The sequence below is a fragment of the Callithrix jacchus genome, chromosome 15 (assembly GCF_049354715.1).
Source record: "Callithrix jacchus isolate 240 chromosome 15, calJac240_pri, whole genome shotgun sequence".
NCBI lineage: Eukaryota > Metazoa > Chordata > Mammalia > Primates > Cebidae > Callithrix > Callithrix jacchus.
The window spans coordinates 10,944,571-10,967,398 of NC_133516.1; the positions used below are offsets into that span (position 1 = coordinate 10,944,571).

Here is a 22,828-nt window from a genome sequence, read left to right on the forward strand (position 1 = left end):
CTTCTTGTGTTCTTTTAGAAGATGGGTCTCTTTGAGGATGGAAATCAGTTGTATCCTTGGAAAGAGGCAGGGAGGTGTTATAGTTCTAGGTTTGAAAGTTGGGACATCTGAGTTTAAGCCAGCAAAACAAATCACAGTGGTGCTCATTTCGGCAGCGTGTATGCTGAAGTCGGAATAATACAGAGATTAGCATGGTCCCTGCACAAGTACGACATGCAAATTGGTGAAGCATTTTGTAATTTTGGCCGGGTGCAGTGGCTGATGCCTGTAATCCCAGCACTTGGGAAGGCCAAGGCAGGAGGATTGCATGACCCAGGAGTTTAAGACCAAACTGGGCAACATGGTGAGATCCCTGTCTCTACAAAAAGTAAAAAAATTAGCCGGGTTTGGTGGCACATGCCTATAGTCCCAGATGCTTGGGAGGCTGAGGGGGGAGGATTGCTCAGCGCATAAGGTCGAGGCTACAGCGAGCCAAGACCACGCACTGCACTCCAGCCTGACCAACACAGCATGCAGTACCAGGGGCGCTGTCCGTTCCGTTTCCCTCCTGCCCTTAACCATGGTTTGAAGAGCTAATCAGATGGGATTGCGGTAAGTTTAAGTTCCTCACACGGTCTTGGTGGAAGTATCCTCCACTTCACAGTATCACTCAGTGTGAGAGAGGTTGGTTGGGGAAGAGATTAAGAGAAGAAGGGAGAGACTCATTCCAGTCCATGCAAAGTCGTGCCCCACAGCCCTTCCTAAAACTAAATCCTAAAACTTCATCGTTTCATTTTGAAACTGTGTGGTACATCCTGCCATTTTCCCACCTCTAAGCAAAACCATTGTAATATTGAGGCCGACTGACACAAAGCACAGCCCCAGATTTGTGCCTTAATAATGTCAGAAGTTTCTGGCAGTCCTCTAATGAAGGTTCACCAGTCTGAAAGGTTCTATTTAACTCTCTGCTTTTTCCACCAAATCTAAGGCAAACCACATTACCCCTGAGACCTGGAGTTCCATATGTTCTGATATAATTGCATCTGCAGCCTGAAGCATAGCAATATCTTTGAATTGTAGGTGAATTGCCCTAAATGCATCTATTACAGGCTTGGGGCAGCAAGAATGCCAGCAGAAGCAGGTGTCCTGGGCTATGTACTAGAATGGGAACTCCTTCCACTGCAGCATGAGTATGAGACAGGGGGCTCACTGCCAGCATCACAGGACAGAACCTCTGAAAGATTCTGAGGCCTAGAGCTGAAGCACCTGCTCCTGAGAACCCAGGCACTGAGGCCCAGGTTCACCTCCTGAAGCTGCCCAACAAGGGCTCTATGCTCCCCCAAAATATTCTGCAGCTGTAGGACCGAGTGGGGCCAAAGGGAAAAAGGGCCCAGATCAGACACCAGAAGGAGCCCCCTGGAAACACCCAGCTTCCAGGGATACCTGTCTGACCTCACTTTCCTGTGGCTTCACGGCATTGAGGTCAGTCCCCCAGGGGAGGACGATCTGGGAGCCAGAAAGGTACAAAGAGCCAGGTCCAGGTGAGCAGGTAGAGAACAGGACAGAATGCACGGGGCAAGGTTAACAACAAATAACAGGCAGTGCCTCGGCAAGTTTCCTGGGGTGAGGCCCAGACTAATCCAAAAGTTGATACAGACAACCAAAGTTGTCGATAGGGTGACTGTGGCCCAGTTAGGGATGCTGAGTCTATTTAGACAAGTAATCATAAATGCAAGTATAAGTCTTTGGTTGATGGAGAAATAAGGAGAAAGACATAGAAACAGAAGGAGAGACTGGGAGTTACAGACTGAGACAAAGAGAGAAAATGAGAGACGCTTTCAGAGATAGAGTTCTTCGTACAGGAAGAAGCCAAAGTCTTGTTTGTTTTTTGAGAGGGTTGGTGCACTTTGGATTTGGAACGCCACGTCATAAAAACAGGGTCCACATGTCTGGACTATGTTTAGGTTATCTGCACCCTCCGATCTTAGTGCAACAGGATTTGCCAGCGGACCATATCCACTGGAACAAAGACACAAGAAGGATTCGCATTCCTTCACACACATTGTCACACTGTGACCTCCCGGGTCCAAGGGCCACTTCTGTCTGTGACACGCCCATCTCCTGTCATTAGGCCTCCACGCCTTCAACCATGAAGAGTTTACAAACGGGGAGAAGGAAAAGGAGCTGGACACCTTTCGCAGTTCAGTAATGGTTCTGTTTTCTTTAGTACTGCTGTTTTCTATCTGTGTTACCTAAGGCTGCACTTGACTACAGGTGAGCTGAGGCTGCCTTGGTTGTGGTCATTAGGCTTCAGGATGTCATTGTTTGTTGATATGTAGGAGCACCGCTCACCCTCTTCCCTTGCTAGATACAATGCCTTTGAGTGAAGGGTCCTAACTGCTAGCTAAAACCCCCACTGAGTGTCAGAGTGCTGAGGTATGCATGCTACTCTCCAATTTGGGTCACTTCAAAAGATAAATGCTGGAGGATGTTAGATCAGATTTGCCTGAAATTCTAGCTTTCATTTGTAAAAGTAAATGTCATCTAATCCTTACCAATAGCATTGAACTAAAATGAATAAGAATCTTGGGTTTCAGACAGAAATGACCAATGGAAATATTTGTGTCAGTGGATAAAGATTGTTAGAACGCTTCCATTTGGCTTTTGTTACAAAGCCCAAGCCTGGTCAAATACTGTCTACCTGTCAATGTAAAAACAATTAGTGGAAGAAGGGTCAATGCGCCATCAGAAAGATTAATTTTCATTTTAATAATTGTATGGGAAATTAATTCATAAGGAAATGAGTTTAAAAGACAAATGAGCTGATTTCCACAAGCTGTCCAAAATAACCCATTACTTGATAATTCATGAGAATATCCAAAAGTAATCTGATACAAAGTATCTAGCCTTCATCCCGACAAACATTCCTTTCTGCCCTGATTTCTTCCTCCCATTTATCATTTCTAACTCGACAAAGTATATAATTATCTACACAGAGAACTTGTGACCCCAAACTGTCTTCTGAGAAATCCCATAGGTATGTGTAGTGGCACTGAACGTCTTTACTTATTAAGACTATTCCTGTAACCCACGATTAATCTATTCATTCTTTTCTTCATTCAGAAAATACTTACCGATAACTACTATGCTTCAGGCATTGATTCTGCTGAGAACGCAATGGGGAATAATAGAAACAGGCTCCCTGCCTTTGTGAAACTTACTGTCTGCTAGGAGAGAAGCTACTAATCATGAAAAAATCATATAAATAGGCCAGGCGCAGTGGCTCACGCCTGCAATGCCAGCACTTTAGGAGGCCGAGGCAGGCAGATCACCTGAGGCTGGGAGTTCAAGACCAGCCTGGCCAACATGGTGAAACCCCGTCTCTACTAAAAATACAAAAATCAGCCAGGCATGGTGCTGTGTGCCTGTAGTCTCAGCTACTCAGGAGTCTGAGGCGGGAGAATCCACTTGAACCCAAAAGGTGGAGGTTGCAGTGAGCCGATATTAAACCAATGTACTCCAGCCTGGGCAACAGAGCAAGACTCTGTCTCAAAAAAAATTGTGTATGTGTATATATATTTATTTATTTATTTATTTACATATATAAATGTGAGTGTGAGTTTAGCATTGCTGTTTTCCATATATATGTTTATATTTAAATGTATATATTTATATTTATATATGTATACATATATATTTATATATAAATGTAGTAGAGATGGGGTTTCACCTGGTTAATCAGGCTGGTCTTGAACTCCTGATCTCAGGTGATCCACCCACCTCAACCTCCCAGAGTGCTGGGATTATAGGCATGAGCCATCACGCCCAGCCTGAGCCCCAGGTTCTATATCTGCAAAATAGCACTAATAATAGCAGTTACTACATAGGATGAATAGCACTTGGCATGTGGAGAGCCTAAAAGTCTTAACTGCTGTTATCATCATCCTCATCATCATGACCATCTGCCTTCACGGATCACCTGGGACTCGAATGTGTGACATGACTCTGCGGTCTGGACTCTCGAAAGCTGTCTTTGATAATCTGCACTGATAGTTGAGAATACTGCCTTGCTATACCCAAGGATACCTTCCTCCCCAACGAGCAAGTCACACACAGGAAAGTCCCACAAAATAGAGCTCAACTTCTATCCGTACATCTGGATTTGGAGCAACTGTGGCATTTACTTTGCGGCCTCTGGTGACCTGTACGCTGTCCCTGCAGTGTCTTCAAAGCCCTGAACATGGACCGGTAACATAATCTATCTTATGGACTTGCAGGATGAATTGCGACTGCCAGAGCTGAGACCGGAAGCATGCTCTCCAGTGCCGGGACCTTCAGAATACACCATCCAATAACGGCACACAACAAATGCCTCCCCCTAGTGTCTGTACATAGGACATTGGAGGGCTTGGATATTGAGGTGGATGGCAGTGAGAATGCAGAGAATAGCTCTAAGCTCTAACACCACAGAGCCGTCCAGAGTTGCCCTAAGAATTCCAAGTGGATCTCTATGGAAATTATTAATACATGTTCACCATACAATCTATTCAGTACCTAACCATTGGAACACACACACACACACACACACAGAGAGAGAGAGAGAGAAAGAGAGAGAGATTTTCCAAGGACCAACATTAAATTCTCAGATACAGTATAACTAATAAGGAGAAAGAATGCTTTCCTAACTTCCTTCACATCTTACAAGATCAACCATCTCACAATGGAGCTGATACTTCACGTTTTTGGGAAAGTTTATTTTATTCTTTGTACTCCAGCCTGTTTTGTGCTCCTTCAGGTCCACCAAAAACAAGCAACAGTCCCATTGTTAAGCCATATTGTTAGAATTACCAAAAGACAGCTTATAAGGAGCCCCATCAACCTTTTCTTAAAATGGGAGAGAGTTTGTTTAATTCTGCCCAGAAAACACAGCTTGGTTCTTCATATTCTTAGAAAAATATTTGGAACGAGAAGTTGTAATAAAAGCTTCTTCAATTCTTAAATGCATGAAACACAGTTAAATTCAGACATACAATTTTTATGCATCATCAAGTTTCCTCATAAGAGATCCTTGAAACTCTAGAACTTCCTAAAGGTAACAATAGTTTCTATGTGCCATTTTAAAGATTTTTAAATATCTAATGGAAATCATATACTTGGTCACCAAAAGGGAGTCTATGATATCCACAGCAAGTGTCCTCGGTTTGGGTGAGAATTACAGTAATTCAGTGTTGAATATCTATTCATCACAATAGTTAACTGGTAGCTATAATTGTGTTTGCTTATTAAAATGAAAAAACCTGGCCAGGTGCAATGGCTCATGCCTGTAATCCCAACACGTTGGGAGGCTGAGGGAGGTGGGCAGATCACCTAAGGTCAGAAGTTAGAGACCAGCCTCACCAACATGGTAAAACCCCATCTCTACCATAAATACAAAAATCAGCAGGCACGGTGGCGCATGCCTGTAGTCCCAGCTACTCGGGAGGCTTAGGCAGGAGAACTGCTTGAACCCAGGAGGCAGAGGTTGCAGTGAGCCGAGATCACACCACTGCACTCCAGCCTGGGCAACAGAGTGAGGCTCCATCACAAAAAATAAAAATAATAAATAATAAAATGGAAAAATTCAGAATTATTTAATAAATACAACTTAAAGGGGAGAAAGTCTTTCAAAATGTACAGATCATGGGGTAAGTGGACTTTAGGTATTAACAATGTTGGAAATCATACTTCCCTGTCTCCTGAAGCAACACATTAAATAAAGCAGCTGCTTTCTGGCTTAGTAGCCACATAAGCAGGCATTCTTACGCTGACAAATTTTTGTTTTGTTTTCTGTGTTTGTGTTTACAGTCGAAAACATCTCTTTCCTTGCATCCATAAGGTTATAATTAATTAGGTATTCCAGTTAAAGCCATGTAGGAGTTCATCTATTGTTGCATGATTCTGAAAACATGCTATCTCTTTTGATGACTATGATATTATTAATCAGCTAATTAGCATCATTGGAAAAATATGTGCCCAAGTAGTTTTACAAACACTTTCTCAAAACAAAGTAATTTAAACTCTTAAAATGTGTGTGTTATTTTCAAATAAGATGCATTTTTGCGTGTAATTGTTCAGCTCCAAGCAATGGCAAAAATAAGTATAGGACCCCACAGGAATTGTGTGTCACCTTGCTGACTCCCGATGTTTTTGTGACTCCCTCCAAGCTCAGCACAAGGTATTTGTCTGTCAGCAGTGGTCAGCTAAACAATCAGCTGACACAGCTCTTCACTCCATGGGTCACTGGCAGAACAGACAGGTTCAAATATACAAGATGTTGGCGCTCCCTCTTCCTGAATGCTTTTCTTACTTCATTAAGCTTTAAGCTTAGCTGTTTGTGTAGAAAAATAACACATATTGGCACTCAAAAATATAAACTCACTGCTAAAATGCAATCTATTAACCTATCTATAGAAATAATCTATATCTAATCTGTAGAAATAATTTACAGACTGATTCCCAAGGAGTTTTTTTTATAAGGCTAAGATGAGAAGATTTTTCAACTGTGTTTTATTTCGAGGAAGGTTTACCCATACGTTCATATAATTATGACAGAGCAGTACCCAAGTGTGACTCAAATGTGGTCACAATTATCCATTCTTCCTCTCTAAATCATACCCATCAGTGTAGGAAATACCAACCATAACTTATCAAAACAAATATTGACCAGTAAAATACATTTGGCATTTTCTCAATGCATCATAAGGCAAGTGTTTGACTTCGTGCCATGGGATTATATTTCTCTGGGGATGGTTAAGAAAGACCAGCAAGTAGAAAAAAAAGAAGCAGCATGACTTGGAGCAACATGGGAATAGTGCAGACCCTAATATTAAACAGAAATCTTTATTAAACATAATTGGCAATCGTCCTTCCACTGAGAGACTATTAAACATGAGATTTAGCCTTCTGCTTTCTGGGAAATCAGAAACCCCTTCTCCTTGGTTTATCGCTTCATTCCAAGTGTCTGATACTTGGTGCTCATAAATGTTTGTTGATGAATGAATGGAGTTTGAAAGAACCTTAGAAAATCTATCAACAAAAAACTTCAGTTCACCGAGGGGGATATTGAAAAGCAAAGAAACTGAGTGATTTGACTACATCTTGCTGGTACTTGGAGGAAGGCTAGCTCCTCCCCTCTCAAAGGAAGGTCTGTATTTGTTTTTATTCCAGAACTCTATTTCCTTTAGAAGTGACAGGGTTAAAAGTGGCCACTCCTAATGTGAGATGTGTTTTAATTTTAGTCCACATCCCTGTAGTACCAGAATAGTCTCTCTGAGAGAATTCTTTGCACTGAGATTGCCCCAACCATGCTTCTCTTGAAGTGCTAATAATTGCTGAGGGATGGGACCAAGGTGACCCCACCAGCCCAAAATAAAGGGAAACACTGTGAAGTTGGAGGAATTTTAAAAGTCACTTTGGTGAAATAGAAAGTATAATTGAAAGCTAAGGATATATTTAGATAGAAAAGATCCTATCCCAATGCTTAGTTTCCATGGTGTTAAAATGTAATCTAAAATCCTTATTATATAAAGGGAAAGCATTTCCTTTCTCATTTTGAATATGCTTGAGGGCAATGGTATTAGAAGATATTGTCATTGTACAAAACAGAAATTTATCCTTTGCACATGGTTTTGTACTGGAAGGATACCATTCTACAAACCTAAAATCGCGTATTGAAGATATAAACCAATGTACAGATTCTATAGACTGAAGGGAAAGGTTTAATCACCTGCTATAGTGTTACAGCCAAAATATACACATCCATAAACCTAAGAGGCTGAACCTCAGCCTTTCAGGACAATGTAAATGAGACCCAAAGGCAGAATTTTCATCTTCCCATTGTTACAAGGTGTCCAGCTACATGTGGCCCTAGATGGGCAACATTCAGAAGAGATAGAACACACCTTACACTCCAGGCACTTGGGATCAAAGACCACACCAACACAACCACAGCAAGAGGCACAGGGACAATCTGACACACAGAAACCAAATAAATTAATACTTACGTTCCCGCTAATTTTCATTACACACAGTATAAGTCTGTTTCACAGGGAAGCGGTGGAAGGAGGGAGAAATGTCCTGGGCTTATTTGTGCAGACAACTTTGAGCCTGAAAGAACTTGTGACCTATTGCAAATATATTCAATCTGATATCATGACGGTACTGGGCATTCCAAAAGACCCTGACTACAGAGGAAATTGATGACTGAGTGAGGTGAAGGTATTGTAAACAGGAAACGGCAGCCTGGCAGAAGGCTCAGGAGTGAGATTAAGATGATTTGACAGGTTACTGGATAGATGTGCTTGAGAGACCTGAGAGCCTGAGGCTATAGGAAAGCTGGGAAGATGAGAGAAAGGCAGGCTGTACACAGATAGCACTGAAGCCCCCAAGGTGAAGAGGTTGGCCCTGACCCTACAGAGAACATCTACTGGACTCCTAGTTTGCCCGGCTGAGCCTTTGAGAATTCAGGAGTATTTTTCACTTTGATACGCTTGGGTAAAAGCACTTTAAAGGTAAGAACAGTAATCTGTTCTGATCGCATTTACACATATGTGGGAAAACCAAAAACAGGCTATTCAGACACATGGCCAGACCTCCCGGGAACCTGGGAAGACCAAACCATCGGCTCAAGGGAGTTTTAAGGTCTGAACTGGAAGGACCCTTCAGATCCAAGGACCCTCCAGAGGTGAAGTTATTTGTCCCCATAAGAGTACCTAGTAGCTGGAACTACAGGCACGTACCACCATGCCTGGCTGATTTTTGTTTTGTTTTGTTCTTTTTAGTAGAGACTGGGTTTCACCACGTTGGCCGGGATGGTCTCAAACTCCTGACCTCAAGTGATTCACCCACCTCAGCCTCCCAAAGTGCTGGGATTACAGTCACGAGCCACCGCACTCGGTCCATGTCACCTACTCTTGATCTGGCTATCCTTAAGAACTTCAGATGGCATCCTGTTATTCTTTCATAACACCTTTTGTCATTGTGTTCATAATTTATAACAGTGTTCATAACACTAGTTATAACTTCATGTTAATTTCTATGCTAATTTGTAACTGTCTATCTCATAACTATAAGCCCCATGAGAACCAGAACCAAGCCTAATTTTTTCAGGTCACACACCCAGCATTTAACAGAGTGTCTGGCACCTGGAAAGTATCAAATAAATGTTTCAGAATGAATGCTTTCATAGAATTTAGAACAGGTAAGAGACAAAGAAGTCCAGCCCATATCATCTAACTAAAAGCATACATTACACCAGAAAAAAATCCTTACCTAAATCAAGTTTTATTTCTAAATCATGAAGCGAAATGACCACACCTGGCTTTCATATGCTGGTTTTGGTTGGGCAAAGCCTTCCTAACTAGATGCTTGATAGAGGAAAAAATAGTCTTTCCATTCACTAACAAACAGATCACAATGATATGCGCCAATGTATCTATTAAGTAATTACATACAAAAGAGCTGAAAGACCAAATAAGCATAAAATTTAGAAGGAGGATGAGCCACTATGCCTGTCCCAGCACTTTGGGAGGCCAAGGCGGGCAGATCATGAGGTCAAGAGATCAAGACCATCCTTGCCAACACAGTGAAACTCCGTTTCTACTAAAAATACAAAAATTAGCTGGGCATGGTGGCACGTGCCTGTAATCCCAGCTACTCGGAAGGCTGAGGCAGGAAAATCACTTGAACCCAGGAGGCGGAGGTTGCAGTGAGCCGAGATCGTGCCACTGCACTCCAGCCTGGCGACAGAGCAAGACTTCATCTCAAAAAAAAAAGTGTACACTCATATTCTCCTAGTGGAACTATAAATTTGCACATTTCTGGAAGGCAATTTAACGGAATATACCAATAATCTTTAAAATATGTATGTGTTTTAGACCAAGTAATATCATTCTAGTAATTTCTCCTGTAAAGAAAAAAAGTGAGATTATTTTTTAAATCGTTCTCAGGGGTAGTGTTATATGTTAGAGGAGAAAAATACAGAGCAATCTTAAAGTCCAAAAATAAGGGCTGGGTGGCTCACACTTGTAATACCAGCACTTTTGGAGGCTGAGGCAGGTGGATCACGAGGTCAGGAGATCGAGAACAGCCTGGCCAACATGGTGAAACTCTGTCTCTACTAAAAATACAAAATTAGCCAGGTGTGGTGGCACGCACCTGTAGTCCCAGCTACTCGGGAGGCTGAGGCAGGAGAATCACTTGAACCCGAGAGGTGGAGGTTGTAGTGAGCCGAGATCGCATTACTGCACTCCAGCCTGGGCAACAGAGTGAGACTCCATCTCAAAACAAAAAACAAAGTCCAACAATAATAGACCGTTTAACTTTAAAGGAGGCCACACAATGTAATATTATATGGCCATCTCAGATGATATTTCCAAAAACCGTGTAAGGTCATGCAAAAATGCTGACAATGTAGTGTTAAATATTAAAAGCAGTTACAAAAAATTATAAGTAGTATTATCCGAAGTCACGTTTAAGTTATAAAAGTAAATATTTACATAGAGAAAATACAGCTACAAGGAAGCACACCAAAGTGGCTAGCTCTGAGTAGTAGAATTATGAAATGCCCTTCTTTTCTCTCCTTTCTATTTCTATTTTCTACAATAAAGAAGTATATCTGGCCAGGCGCAGGGCTCATGCCTGTAATCCCAACACTTTGGGAGGCTCAGTTGGGCAGATCACTTGAGGTCAGGAGTTCGAGACCAGCCTGGCCAACATGGTAAAACTTCATCTCTACTAAAAACACAAAAATTAGCTGGGTGTGGTGCCTGTAATCCCAAGTACTCGGGAGGCTGAGACAGGAGAATCACTTGAATGAGGGAAGTGGAGGTTGCAGGGAGCTGAGATTGTACAATTGTACTCCAGCCTGGGCGACTGAGCAAGACTCCGTCTTAAAAAAAAAGAAAATAAAGTATGTCTACCTTGTCAGCCCTGTCTTTTGTGACCACTGCTTCAGTCAGATGGTCTTCTTCTCTCATCCCTCCAAAATAACCATGCTCCTTCCCATCGCCACACCGTTGCTTATACAGACCCTTCTACCCAGAATTCTCATCTTTTTCTCCAAGAGCAGGCTTCGATCGCTCCATCTCTGTAAAGGCTTCCCTGTCTCACTATGCTGATCTACAGCCATCGCTTTTCTTCTGAACTTCTGCTCTTCCCCAGTCAGTGGCATTATATGCCATTTCCCAAGGGTGTAAATCATCTCCTTTAATCTTCAAAGCTCCCTGAGAGATCTACATTATTACATCACTTTGTTGGTGAGGATACTGTGTGAATCAGAGAGATCGGGTCACTTGTACAAGACACTGTTTCATCACTCTTCAATTATTTCATGTTTTTACATGCTTCATCTCTTCACCAAGATCATAGCATATTGTTTTCCAGGATCTTATTTTACGCAATAGTATCTTACTCATCTGATATTCAATAATTAATTTTTGCCATAATTTTATTTTCCAATTGTTTGCTTTAATTATCAAACAGTATTTTATAGTAACCACTTTTCATCATTTTAGCAATTCCCTGTCTTCTTAAACTGAGTATTGTGAGCCTAACTTTTTCTCCGATATGTAGAATCAACATAAATATCAGTTGTGGTACCATGCTGTAACACAATGATACTCTCAGAGACTAGTGGGGAACAGAGTCATTTGCTCTTGTACCAAATGTCAGCTACAGAATCCTAGCATGTCTTACATAAGTATTACCAGGTAGTCTCAGGTATCTAATTCCTTTCCTCTCCTCCCTCCTACTCTAAAATGAACAGATGAGCTCATTTTAACAAGTACAGTATCATGTCTATGCATTTCCAGCTGCATCTGTCAGTTGACAAAAGGAACTTAGTGCTGAAACACAACTGGACTGACTGTAATTAAAACTGCAATGAAAAATGATCAGTTTAAATAATGGGTCAGATAACAAAAATCTGTTCTACTTCAAGAATCCTCTTATAAGATTTAAATATTGCAAATTTCCTGTTAAACTCTTGCCTTGTTGACAGACTATATATTACATATTAGATGTACTCAGACACATACATACTCCACAATTATTGCTACTGAAAGTCTATTCGGACTCATTTGTTGTAAGATTAGACTTAGTTTTCCAAGTTTGCCTTATGAAAGGAATTGAAAGAGACTTTTGGAAATATTCAATATAATAGTTTGAAATATTCAGATTCCAGGACTTCTCTATGGAAATTCTGATTCTGTTGATGTAGACAGATCTGAGAATCTATTGCTTTTTAACAAGCATTCTAGATGATTCCAAGGTCTTACCACAAGTCTAACAAATCTAATTGGGGTTTACGGGCAAACTACTCTCTCAGTTCCTGCATATCACAGGTTTTTTAACTCTTCTCAACAGGATAATATCTTAGCTGGTTATAGGACCCTTTCCCTTCCTTTGAAAATGATGAGCGCTTACTAAGGGTCTGTTCTCAGTGGTAGCAGTAAACAAACAGGTCCTCTGTTCTCATGGTGCTCATATTCTAGTGGGGGGAATAAAGATACAATAAACCAACAGAGGTAAGCAGATAAGTGCTATAACTCACAGGAAATAAAGTAAAAACGGCAGATAAAGAATGATCCAGGAATGGGTTGAGATTTTATTAAAATGTAGGGGGTTAGAGAAGGCCTCCTTGATAAGATAATACCTGAACAAAGACCTGAGGCAAGGAGGACACCAGGTGAGGTTGGGCTAAGTCTGTTCTAGGCCAGATGCAAGGCAGCTGTTGTGACTGGTGAGGCGTGAGCAAGGGGAGAAGGGTCAGAGACTGTGAGAAAGGAAAGGAGAGACGGGAACCTCTCAGGGATCCGGAGCACGGAAGTGATGTGACGTGACCATCGTGATCTGACCATCCAGCTGAGAGATCATGGTGGCTTGAATCCATCATTCGGGCCACAGTTTCACTGTTTGCTGCTCCTTTCTCTCAGAGGAATTAGATTACCATGATTTCATCTCAGTTTTCTACAGATACTATATATCATTGTCTTCTGGCTTCCATGTTTCAAATGAGAAGAACAAGGACACTCTACCTCTTTTCACTTTCTTAAGTAACTTGTTCTTTCTGTTTTTGTTCTTGTTGTTGTTGCTGCTTGTTGTTATTTTAAGACCGAGTTTTGCTCTTGTTGCCCAAGCTGAAGTACAGTGGTACGATCTCAGCTCACCTCAACCTCCGCCCCCTGGGTTCAAACGATTCTCCTGCCTCAGCCTCCCACGTAGCTGGGATTACAGGTGCACACCACTACGCCTGGATAATTTTGTATTTTTGGTAGAGATGGGGTTTCTCCATGTTGGTCAGACTGGTCTTGAACTCCTGACCTCAGGTGATTCGCGCACCTGGGCCTTCCAAAGTGCTGGGATTACAGGCGTGAGCCACTGCGCCCGGCCATGTTCTTTCTGTTTGCAGACTTGTCACACTCTCCTGTTTATCCTTGAACTAGTATTTCCAGTGAAGCGGACAAAGTCTGTAGGATAGAGCTGAGTTGTCAAATCAAGGTCAGAAAAACACAAAATTAGGAATAAGAAAACAATTGGAAGCCCAGAACCTAAGCACATAAGCCAAAAAAAAAAAAAAAAAAAAAAATGGGCTAAAGGCAAAAATTCAGCTTTTGAAGGAAGTTCCTGGGGCCTTTACGTGGCTGCAGGGCAGCTGCCCTTCCCCAGTTATCGTCAGCTCGAACCAGTTAACCTTAGATCCCAGCCCCCAAGCTGTGCTAACATCCTACATCTTATGATTTTACTATCACTTTCCTTTGGGGGGGAAAAAAAACAAAACACGTGGTCAGAGTTATACTTGGGACCATTTCACTGGCCACATATGTTGACAAATTTGAATTCTGTATGTCTACTTTCATCTCTATTCATAAGCATCTGTTCTAGAGACTTACTTAGTGCTTAGATAGACTAAGTATCTATTCACTATATCTGTGGTCCCAAAAGAACTTGGATATATTTATTCAAATGTATAAGTAGAAATTCTGCTTTATTTAGATGCATTTCTTGATTTTTTATTTCATATTTGGCTAAAAGCTGAGTTCATTCATGTCTATAAAAAGTTGATCTCATTTTGGATGTAGGCAGGGAAGAGCCTTGAAGAACGTATTCATGCCTTGTGCTGTTTGGTGGGGGAGGGGGAGGAGCAGGGAAGCCTGGCTGAATAAAGGGTAAGTGAAAAAAGCGAGACAAGTCTCCTCCATCTCCGGTGAAGGGTGAATTAGAGCACAGACTCGGGAAACTATGTCAAGAAATGAGCAAGTGTCCGATGGGAGACTGCCGTAGGAAAGCAAACGACTGTCACATCTGATCATGATCCACAGGAAGATAAACATGTGCTAAAGACAAATCACTTCTCATTCTCTTCTATGTGTCCTTCCCTCCTCTGCCTCCTCAGCTAGTAGAATCGGCCTTGCTCCCACTCCCTCCCTGTCACCCACAATTGCTGCATTTTTTTTTCCTCTCATCCATTCTATGAATATCTTCATCTGCTATATCCGTATTTTCAGATGAAGAAATACTTCAGTGCATGCCGTGTGCAGCCCAGAAGATGCATAGGCAATTGTAGATGAAGCTAACAGACCGGGCGACACCAGGAGGAACATGAGCACCAAGAGAACTACGTGGGCAAGATGCCCAGGCAGTGAACAGAAAACGGAGAACAACGTCCAAAGAGCCACCTGGAGAACAGACGGGGACCGGGGACCAGAATGCTCTTCCCAAATCAAACAGAAAGGCTGTCCAAAGATTTGGGGAGCCGGGAGAGTGAGCAGTGCAGAAGGGATTGTGACCACTGAGCTCCCTTTCTAGAAAATGCATCCAAAGCAGGGCCAGGCAGATTGGGGGTGGGAGAGGAGAATTCACATTAAGTGTTTAGAATGTGCCAAATGGGTTCTAGTGGAAAATTTCAAAAGATGCCACCATTTCCAACTTTAAAATGCCCTTCTTCCATGTCTGTATTTGTTTTTGGAATCCAAGCACAATAAAATATTCATCATGGAGAGTTTCTGATGGTAAAAGAGCGTCCCAGGTAAGATCTTCTGATGTTGTATTGTCACCCTTTGTGGAATTTTCTCCCTCTCATTTCATTCTTTGTTAGGTTGGAATTGGGATAAAAGAGTTGAATGGGTCATAAGGTCCTATTCCAAGTAATTAGAGAGTTTTTTCTTTTATCTAAACGTGCTTGTTAAAGTATATCAGTGTCAGCCAGGTTAATTGGAACTTTAATACATAATTGATGTTAATTTATGGCCCTTTTTGTTCCAGGATGCTACTGCAGACCTTAAAGTCAGGATACAGTTTTCTTGTTATTAATTATATACAGAAAGCCAATATCCCCTTTGAGAAGAGGCCCATGTCGTCTGTAGCTTATTAAAGGTACAACGTGTCAGCCATAGGTCACTTTCACTGCCTAAGTCCCTGGTAAACTCCACATGACTCCATAATAATGTCATACACTAATCACAGTAAATGAAAATCAGAATTTTAAGCTCATAACATACTGTATATTAAAATGTTTAACATACAGTGTTTTAAAAAGTATTCTGTTTCTACGGGTTCATTATATTCCACAGGGCCACAGAAACCTGGAACCATTTTGGAAATCCATACACCGCCTTGAAACCAAAAATGTCTCCATAAATATGAAGGCAATAGGACTGCAGTGACTGAACCCGCCTCAAAGTCAGAATGCCAAATGAAAACTTGGAATTTCTTGCAGAGTTTCCATTGAAATTCTAATTCTTGGTTAGTCACTTTTTTAGAGACAGACAGAAAAAATAACGTGTCCCAAATCCAATTAAAGGTTCTGTGTTCTAATTTTCTTCTGCTGTAAGGAATTCAGTAGATGAAAGCACGGGATTGTGCAAGACTTCTAAACCACATAGGCCCACGTGGTGTCCAGATGGACTTAGCCAAAACCTTGAGCAAGAAACTGAAGGAAAGGCTAAGTGCAGCGGCGTGAACTGACTCGATGAATAGCAGTACTAGATTCAGGGATGGCTAAAAGATGCTAAAAGTCACATTGCTTTGTGACTTTTCCATTTTGGAAGAGTGAAGAATGGATGACTTTATATAAATCTAATGCTTTGGAATTTTTTGAATATGTCACCATATTGATGTTCAACTTAACATTGCCATGATGTGGTCAGATATGACATAATGTGATAAATAGCAGTTTGTCTCACAATGGAACATGACACAACATGATGTGTCAAGTTTCTTTTCAACCTTTCTCAGGATCCAATATCAGCCGAAAGGAGGTCATTTTAATTATCAGATGATTAATTAATTAGACAATTGTCAGAGGTAGATGAATCCAAAGACAATGTGGTTCTGTATGTGCACGTTTGTACACAGAGGAGAACGTGACTTTTTAAATGTACCTAGCTGAATTAATAGACACTAAAGTTTAAGAATGTGCCTCATTGTTTATTCAAATAACATTCATGAATTAGGATGCATTATGCCAGATGCTGTGTGTGAAGCATGTTCAGAAGTAGAGAATCATCCATGCCCTCAAAGGGCTGATGTTCGAGTTGAACACGTAAAGTTTCTTTAAAACAGTCCGGACATGTAGAGAATGCTCAATAATATTGTTTAAGTTAACACCTAAGGAGCAGTTTTAAGGCAATGAATTTTTAAAAATGAACTATTTCCAGTACTTTGCCACTGTTTGCTTTTTATGGGAAGTTGTCATTTTACAGGAACAAGGGAAACTGCAAAGTAATTTTTTTAATCTTAGTAATGAAACTCAGTATCAAACACTCTATGAGTTAGATGTAAACCAAAAAAAAATTAAAATCCTGTGTAAAACATTAATAAATCAGTTTTTTTTTTTTTTTTTTTTTTTGAGACGGAGTTTCGCTCTTGTTACACAGGCTGGAGTGCAATGGCGCGATCTCGGCTCACCGCAACCTCCGCCTCCTGGGTTCAGGCAATTCTCCTGCCTCAGCCTCCTGAGTAGCTGGGATTACAGGCACGCGCCACCATGCCCAGCTAATTTTTTGTATTTTTAGTAGAGACGGGGTTTCACCATGTTGACCAGGATGGTCTTGATCTCTTGACCTCATGATCCACCCGCCTCTGCCTCCCAAAGTGCTGGGATTACAGGCTTGAGCCACCGTGCCCGGCTTAATAAATCAGTTTTTAAATTTATAGTCTACTTTTTATTTTTCTGCTAAAAAAAGAAATACATGACATAACAAATACTTCATTTTCCAAAATCTCATTAAGCTTTATGTAAGAGGCTGCCGATATTGTAAGTTCCTTTATACAGATTTAGAAGGGATTTTTGGCAATCAATGGTAATGAATATATCATGAAAAACTGTTGTCAAGTGCATTTCTTTTTATTTTTTTTTTCTGTTGAGATGGTGTCTTGATCTGTCACCAGGCTACATACAGTGCAGTGGTACGATGTCTGCTCACTGTAACCTCTGCCTCCCCAATTCAAGTGATTCCCCTGCCTCGGCCTCCTGAGTAGCTGGGACTCCAGGTGTGCACCACCATGCCCACCTAATTTTTTGTATCTTAGTAGAGACAGGGTTTCACCATGTTGGCCAGGAAGGTCTCCATCTCCTGACGTCGTGATCCATTCGCCTCAGCCTCCCAAAGTGCTGGGATTACAGGCGTGAGCTACTGCGCCCGGCCAAATGCATTTCTTAAAGTAACTATTTGCATGAGATTTTGTCCTAGGCATTATAAAACAAAATCAGCATGTAGTGAATGTTCTACAGTCTAAAATGTAAAGTACTTCTCATTATTCTAAACTAATAAAGCAGTTTTTGTTTTATTCCCCCAACTCCCCGACATTTGTAATTAGTTCTGTTGACCTTTCTGGGCCTGTCTTCATCTGCAAAGTGAGAATATACTCACTGCTCACACAGCCCTGTGTTGGCAACAACTCTAAGTTGTCCGTGCTGTTTTCTAACCATAGTATGTTAAAATCTAGGATTACAAGAGTATTCGGAGAAATTTTAAGATGAGAAAAGAGCTAAAGTGAACTTCAGTTGTGTGAGCTAAAATAGTAAAGCCTCCCAGGACTTCATTTCAATACAGCTGAAGCAATAGCAATTCATCACCTTTTAAGGTGCTTTTCACAGCAATGTTATTCTCGATCCTTTGCTTTCTCTTATGTCCACTGCTAATCCAACAGCAAGTTCTGCATATTCTGTCTCCAAAACACACCTGAATCTATGCGTTCTCTCCACGTCTGGTGCCACTTCTCTGTCTGGGTTTCACTGTTTCTCCCCAGACGGCCTGCAGTGGTCTTTCAAGTTCGTGTTCCCCGACTCAGCCCATCCCCTACGCGTTCCCAAGAGCAAAATGCTTTCTTTTTTTTTTTTTTTTTAATTGAGACAGAGTCTCACTCTGTCTCCCAGGCTGGAGTGCAGTGGCTCCATCTCTGCTCACTGCAACCTCCACTTGCTGGGCTCAAGTGATCCTCCTGCCTCAGCCTCCCCAGTAGTTGGGATTACAGGCGCACACCACAAGTGAAGTGCTTTCAACGCACCTCAGTGGGTCTCTCCGTGCCCCTCATTATCAATAGACAGTCTTTCTTCATTCACTGAGAAACTAGAAGCAAATTAAGAAGAACGCTCACAAAGTTTTGCCAACCCATCTGGACACATACCGTGTCACCTTCATCATTCTGCCTTCCTTTCTGTCACTCTGGGTGAGTTGTCTGCATTCCCAGCTAAAGACCACTCTTCCACTTGCCTTCTAGGTCCCGTTCCTTCTTACTACTTGTGACTTTACTCCAGTGATTTTCCCCTCTCCAGCATCACCAGTTTTTTCTTCTCTAATGGATAATTCCCATTGACAAACAAATACACTGTACTCGCTCACAGTATACAAAAGAAAATTCTCCCGAGACCTCACTCTGCCACCTCCCAACCACTACTCCTTGAACTTCTTCCTTGAATTTCAGGTTCATGGTCTCCCCTCCCCATGAAACACTTCTACATGGATATCTAAAAAGCACCTCAAAGGTACATGTTCAAACGGAGCTTCCAGCCTTCCCTCAAACCCGCTCTTCATGCAGTCTTCCTCATCTCAGCCAAGGGTATGTCATACCTCCAACTACTCAGTCCAAAAACTCTTGCCTCCTCTGCTGTTCTCGTTAGAATAGCCTGTCATTTTACTGCATCTACTTTTACACGACATGACATTTCATCGGCTGTAAGGATACCACCTGGTCTAACCACCGTCTCCTGTCTTCTAAATCACTGCAGTAGCCTTCTCTTTTCTTTTGTGATCCAAAACAGACACGACCTCACAGCCAACCAGAACAGGGGTCACCAATTCCTAACTGAATTTTCATGTGACTGCTGCACTTCCATTCCGTTAGCAGCTGCCACGAGCCTCTGACCTCCCCCTTGCCTCCGCTTCCCAAGCAGCGGCTTCCTCCCTCACTACAGTCAGCTGCGCAGAACATGCAGGTGATGACTGTGAACATCTCCAGACCTTCTCAAGCACCTCTACAGTTAATGAATTAAGAGACTCCAGAATTATAACCACAGAAATGTAATATGCAAAAATGTAGCATATTCATAGTGTGTCAACTAAAGAAAGACTTTTTTAAAATTAAGATTTCTGACCTCACCAAGAAGAAACTTAGAAAAAAAAAAAAGTTGGGCAAACAGCTTAAGGCCTGGGCTGATCATTCCTACTGAGGAATGGAGAAAAATTTGTAAGATAAAATGACTATAGGTTTCCATAGAACTATGAAAGGCCTCCAACCTTTTAATTACTGTGTTAAACGTGCTGGCCAGGTGTGGTGGCTCACTCCTGTAATCCCAGCACTTTGGGAGGCCAAGGCAGGCGGATCACCTGGGGTCAGGAGTTCGAGACCAGCCTGACCAACATGGCGAAACCTTGTCTCTATAATTAATAAATAAATAAGCAAGCAGCAACTCCCAGTTCCAAGAAGGAGAAAATAGTCATTGTAGTAAATGTATGTTAAGAAAACACTTCTTCATTATGCGGTTACCTTTTTCCAGGAAGCTAAAATCACTAAAAGAATTTGATTCCATACATTCAAGGCAAGTGGCAGAAACCCAGGGCCAACTCTACCCAAAAAGTTATGGCATTAATTGGCAGAGGATTGCCCATACAAGTTTTGATTGAGCCCATTATATTGCTAACACCATTACAGCCTCCAAGAATAATAAAACAAAAAAGAAAGAAGGAAGATAAAGAAGAGGAAGAAGGGAAAGCAGCATGTTTCTGTCCTAAGGGTGCTTGCGATCTGCTACCTGGGGCCCCCTCGGAACATTGGTTTGAAAGTGACCAAATGCCACAATCTGAGTTGGTCTCTCTGCCCGCTCCTCAGAACACTGTGTCCATCTGCCACACAGTAATCTGAGTAATTGCTTAAAAACATAAACCAGGCCAGGCGCGGTGGGTAATCCCAGCACTTTGGGAGGCTGAGGGGGGCAGATCACAAGGTCAGGAGTTAAAGATCAGCCTGGACAATATAGTGAAACCCCATCTCTACTAAAAATACAAAAATAAGCTGGGTGTGATGGTGCGTGCCTGTAGTCCCAGCTCCTCGGGAGGCTGAGGCAGGAGAATCACTTGAACCCAGGAGGCAAAGGTTGCAATGAGCCGAGATCAAGCCACTGTACTCCAGCCTGGATGATAGAGCAAGACTCCGTCTCAAAACAAAACAAAATGAAAAACATAAACCAGAACTTGCTACTGTGTCACTGTGGAGTTTAAAACCTCATGTCTCCCCATTTTACTGGGTGTGGGCATCGTCCTTGCCAAGGTACCACACAGGCTTTGCTGCCCTGGGCCCTACCGACTTCCAAGACCCCCTCTTCCACATCTCCACTCTCACTAACATCTAGCCACACTGGCCTCTGTCCAGTCCTCCGTCAGCCAAGCTCCCACCCAGCTTAGGGCCTTGCCACTGCCGTCTCTCTCCTCACCCCACTGGTTGCCCTTTTCAGTAAGATCCCTGCACCTGCGTAACCCACTGAGAAAGGCCTTCCCTACCCAGGATGAATCAGCCTCTCAGCCCAGCTGTACACACTCAGCATCGCACCGGACATTTTTCTTCACAGCCCTTTTCACCATCTAAAACCATCAGGTTTACATGGGTTGTTATTTAGTGTCTGCCTCCTCCTACTAGAAAGTCAACACCACGAAAGCACAAACCAAGCCTGTCCTGTCCACCACACACACTTGGCTTCAATAAGTATTTATGGAATGAATCCATGAATGAAGAGCAGGCAGAAAGAAGCATGTCAGTGTTGATCGGAGTGATCCAAGAAAACTCCAGGACCTCAATGGGCCTCGGAGGACAGTGCTAAACCAGTCAGAGCCTGACTGCGCTCAGAACTCTCCTCTTTTTTCTTACCAATACTCTGCCCTCCTTCAGCACCTTCAGAAGGCAAACAAATAGCTCCAAAAGCAATTGCTAAGCACTTATTGAATTGAATAACTTAATTGTGAAACAATTCCAAATGACTTACATGTATCATTCTGAGTTGAAGCTATAAGCTTGGGGTTCACTGAGGCTGTTTTTGGTCTAGTCACAAAAGCAGCAGTGTCCCAGATAGAGACTGCCCTGTGTCTAGAGTAAAAACAGAAATGAAGCAGAGCCACAGGAAACCCGAAGGTCTTGATATAAGCAAAAAAGTCTACTTCTAGAAGGCTCCTCTCCCACCACTAGGCCTCAAGCCTAACCTAACAAAAGCACATGTAATATGAAATCCTGTTTGTTTTTGTGACTTAAATGCTGTAGCATTGCCTTAGTTTTTAACTTCTATGCCATGTTTTTATTTCTGGCAATATTTATGTTTTAAAAAATAAATTTAAGGCATAATCTCTCTCTCCTTTAGATATCTGTTATGGGCTAAACTGCATCCCCACCAAAATTAACACATTGAAGTTCCAACCCTTAGTACCTCTAAATATCATGATATATGGGGATAAAGTCTTTTCTTTTCTTTTCTTTTTTTTTTTTTTTTGAGACAGAGTCTGGCTCTGTTTCCCAGGTTGGAGTGCAGTGACACGATCTCAGCTCACTGCAACTTCTGCCTCCTAGGTTCAAGCAATTCTCCTGCCTCAGCCTCCCAAGTAGCTGGAATTACAGGTGCATACCACCACACCCGGGTAATTCTTGTATTTTTAGTAGAGATGGGGTTTCACCATGTTGGTCAGGCTGGTCTCAAACTCTTGACCTCGTGATCCACCCGCCTCAGCCTCCCAAAGTGCTGGGATTACCAGCGTGAGCCACCTCGCCTGGCCAATAAAGTTTTTAAAGAGGTAATTAGGTTAAAATCAGATGTTTAAAGGGTCCTTATCCAATGTGACTTAGGTCCTCATAAAAAGAAATTTTGGCCGAGCGCAGTAGCTCACACCTGTAATCCCAGCACTTTGGGAAGCCAAGGAGGGCGGATCACCTGAGGTTGGGAGTTCAAGACCAACCTGACCAACATGGAGAAACCACATCTCTACTAAAAATACAAAAATTAGCCGGGCGTGGTGGCAGGTGACTGTAATCCCAGCTACTCAGGAGGCTGAGGCACAATAATTGCTTGAAACCAGGAGGCGGAGGTTGCAGTGAGCAGAGATCACACCACTGCACTCCAGCCTGGGCGACAGAGCGAGATTGTCAAAAGAGAGAGAAGGAAGGAAGGAAGGGAAGGAAGGAAGGAAGGAAGGAAGGAAGGAAGGAAGGAAGGAAGGAAGGAAGGAAGGAGGGAGGGAGGGAAGGAAGGAGGGAGGGAGGAAGGAAATTCCAAATAAAATGGTGCAAGGGAATAATCAGAATCGTACAGAATTGTGTGTTGGTTGAGCTATTA

At 42.2% G+C, this 22,828-nt stretch overlaps 1 protein-coding gene and 1 non-coding gene across 2 annotated transcripts in view; both read left to right on the top strand.

Moving 5' to 3' along the window:
* The window catches only part of LOC118147880 (uncharacterized), a 31,313-nt gene that overhangs the window by 486 nt on the left and 7,999 nt on the right, over positions 1-22,828 (top strand). The window contains exons 2-4 of the mRNA XM_078350187.1: positions 1,335-1,520; positions 2,111-2,184; positions 19,363-19,453. Of these exons, the coding sequence (XP_078206313.1) occupies positions 1,335-1,520; positions 2,111-2,184; positions 19,363-19,453 (351 nt within the window). The remainder of the gene's footprint in view (positions 1-1,334; positions 1,521-2,110; positions 2,185-19,362; positions 19,454-22,828) is intronic.
* LOC118148143 (U6 spliceosomal RNA) lies at positions 140-243 on the top strand. Its single transcript, XR_004734932.1, has one exon. It is a non-coding gene; the product is annotated as a U6 spliceosomal RNA (small nuclear RNA).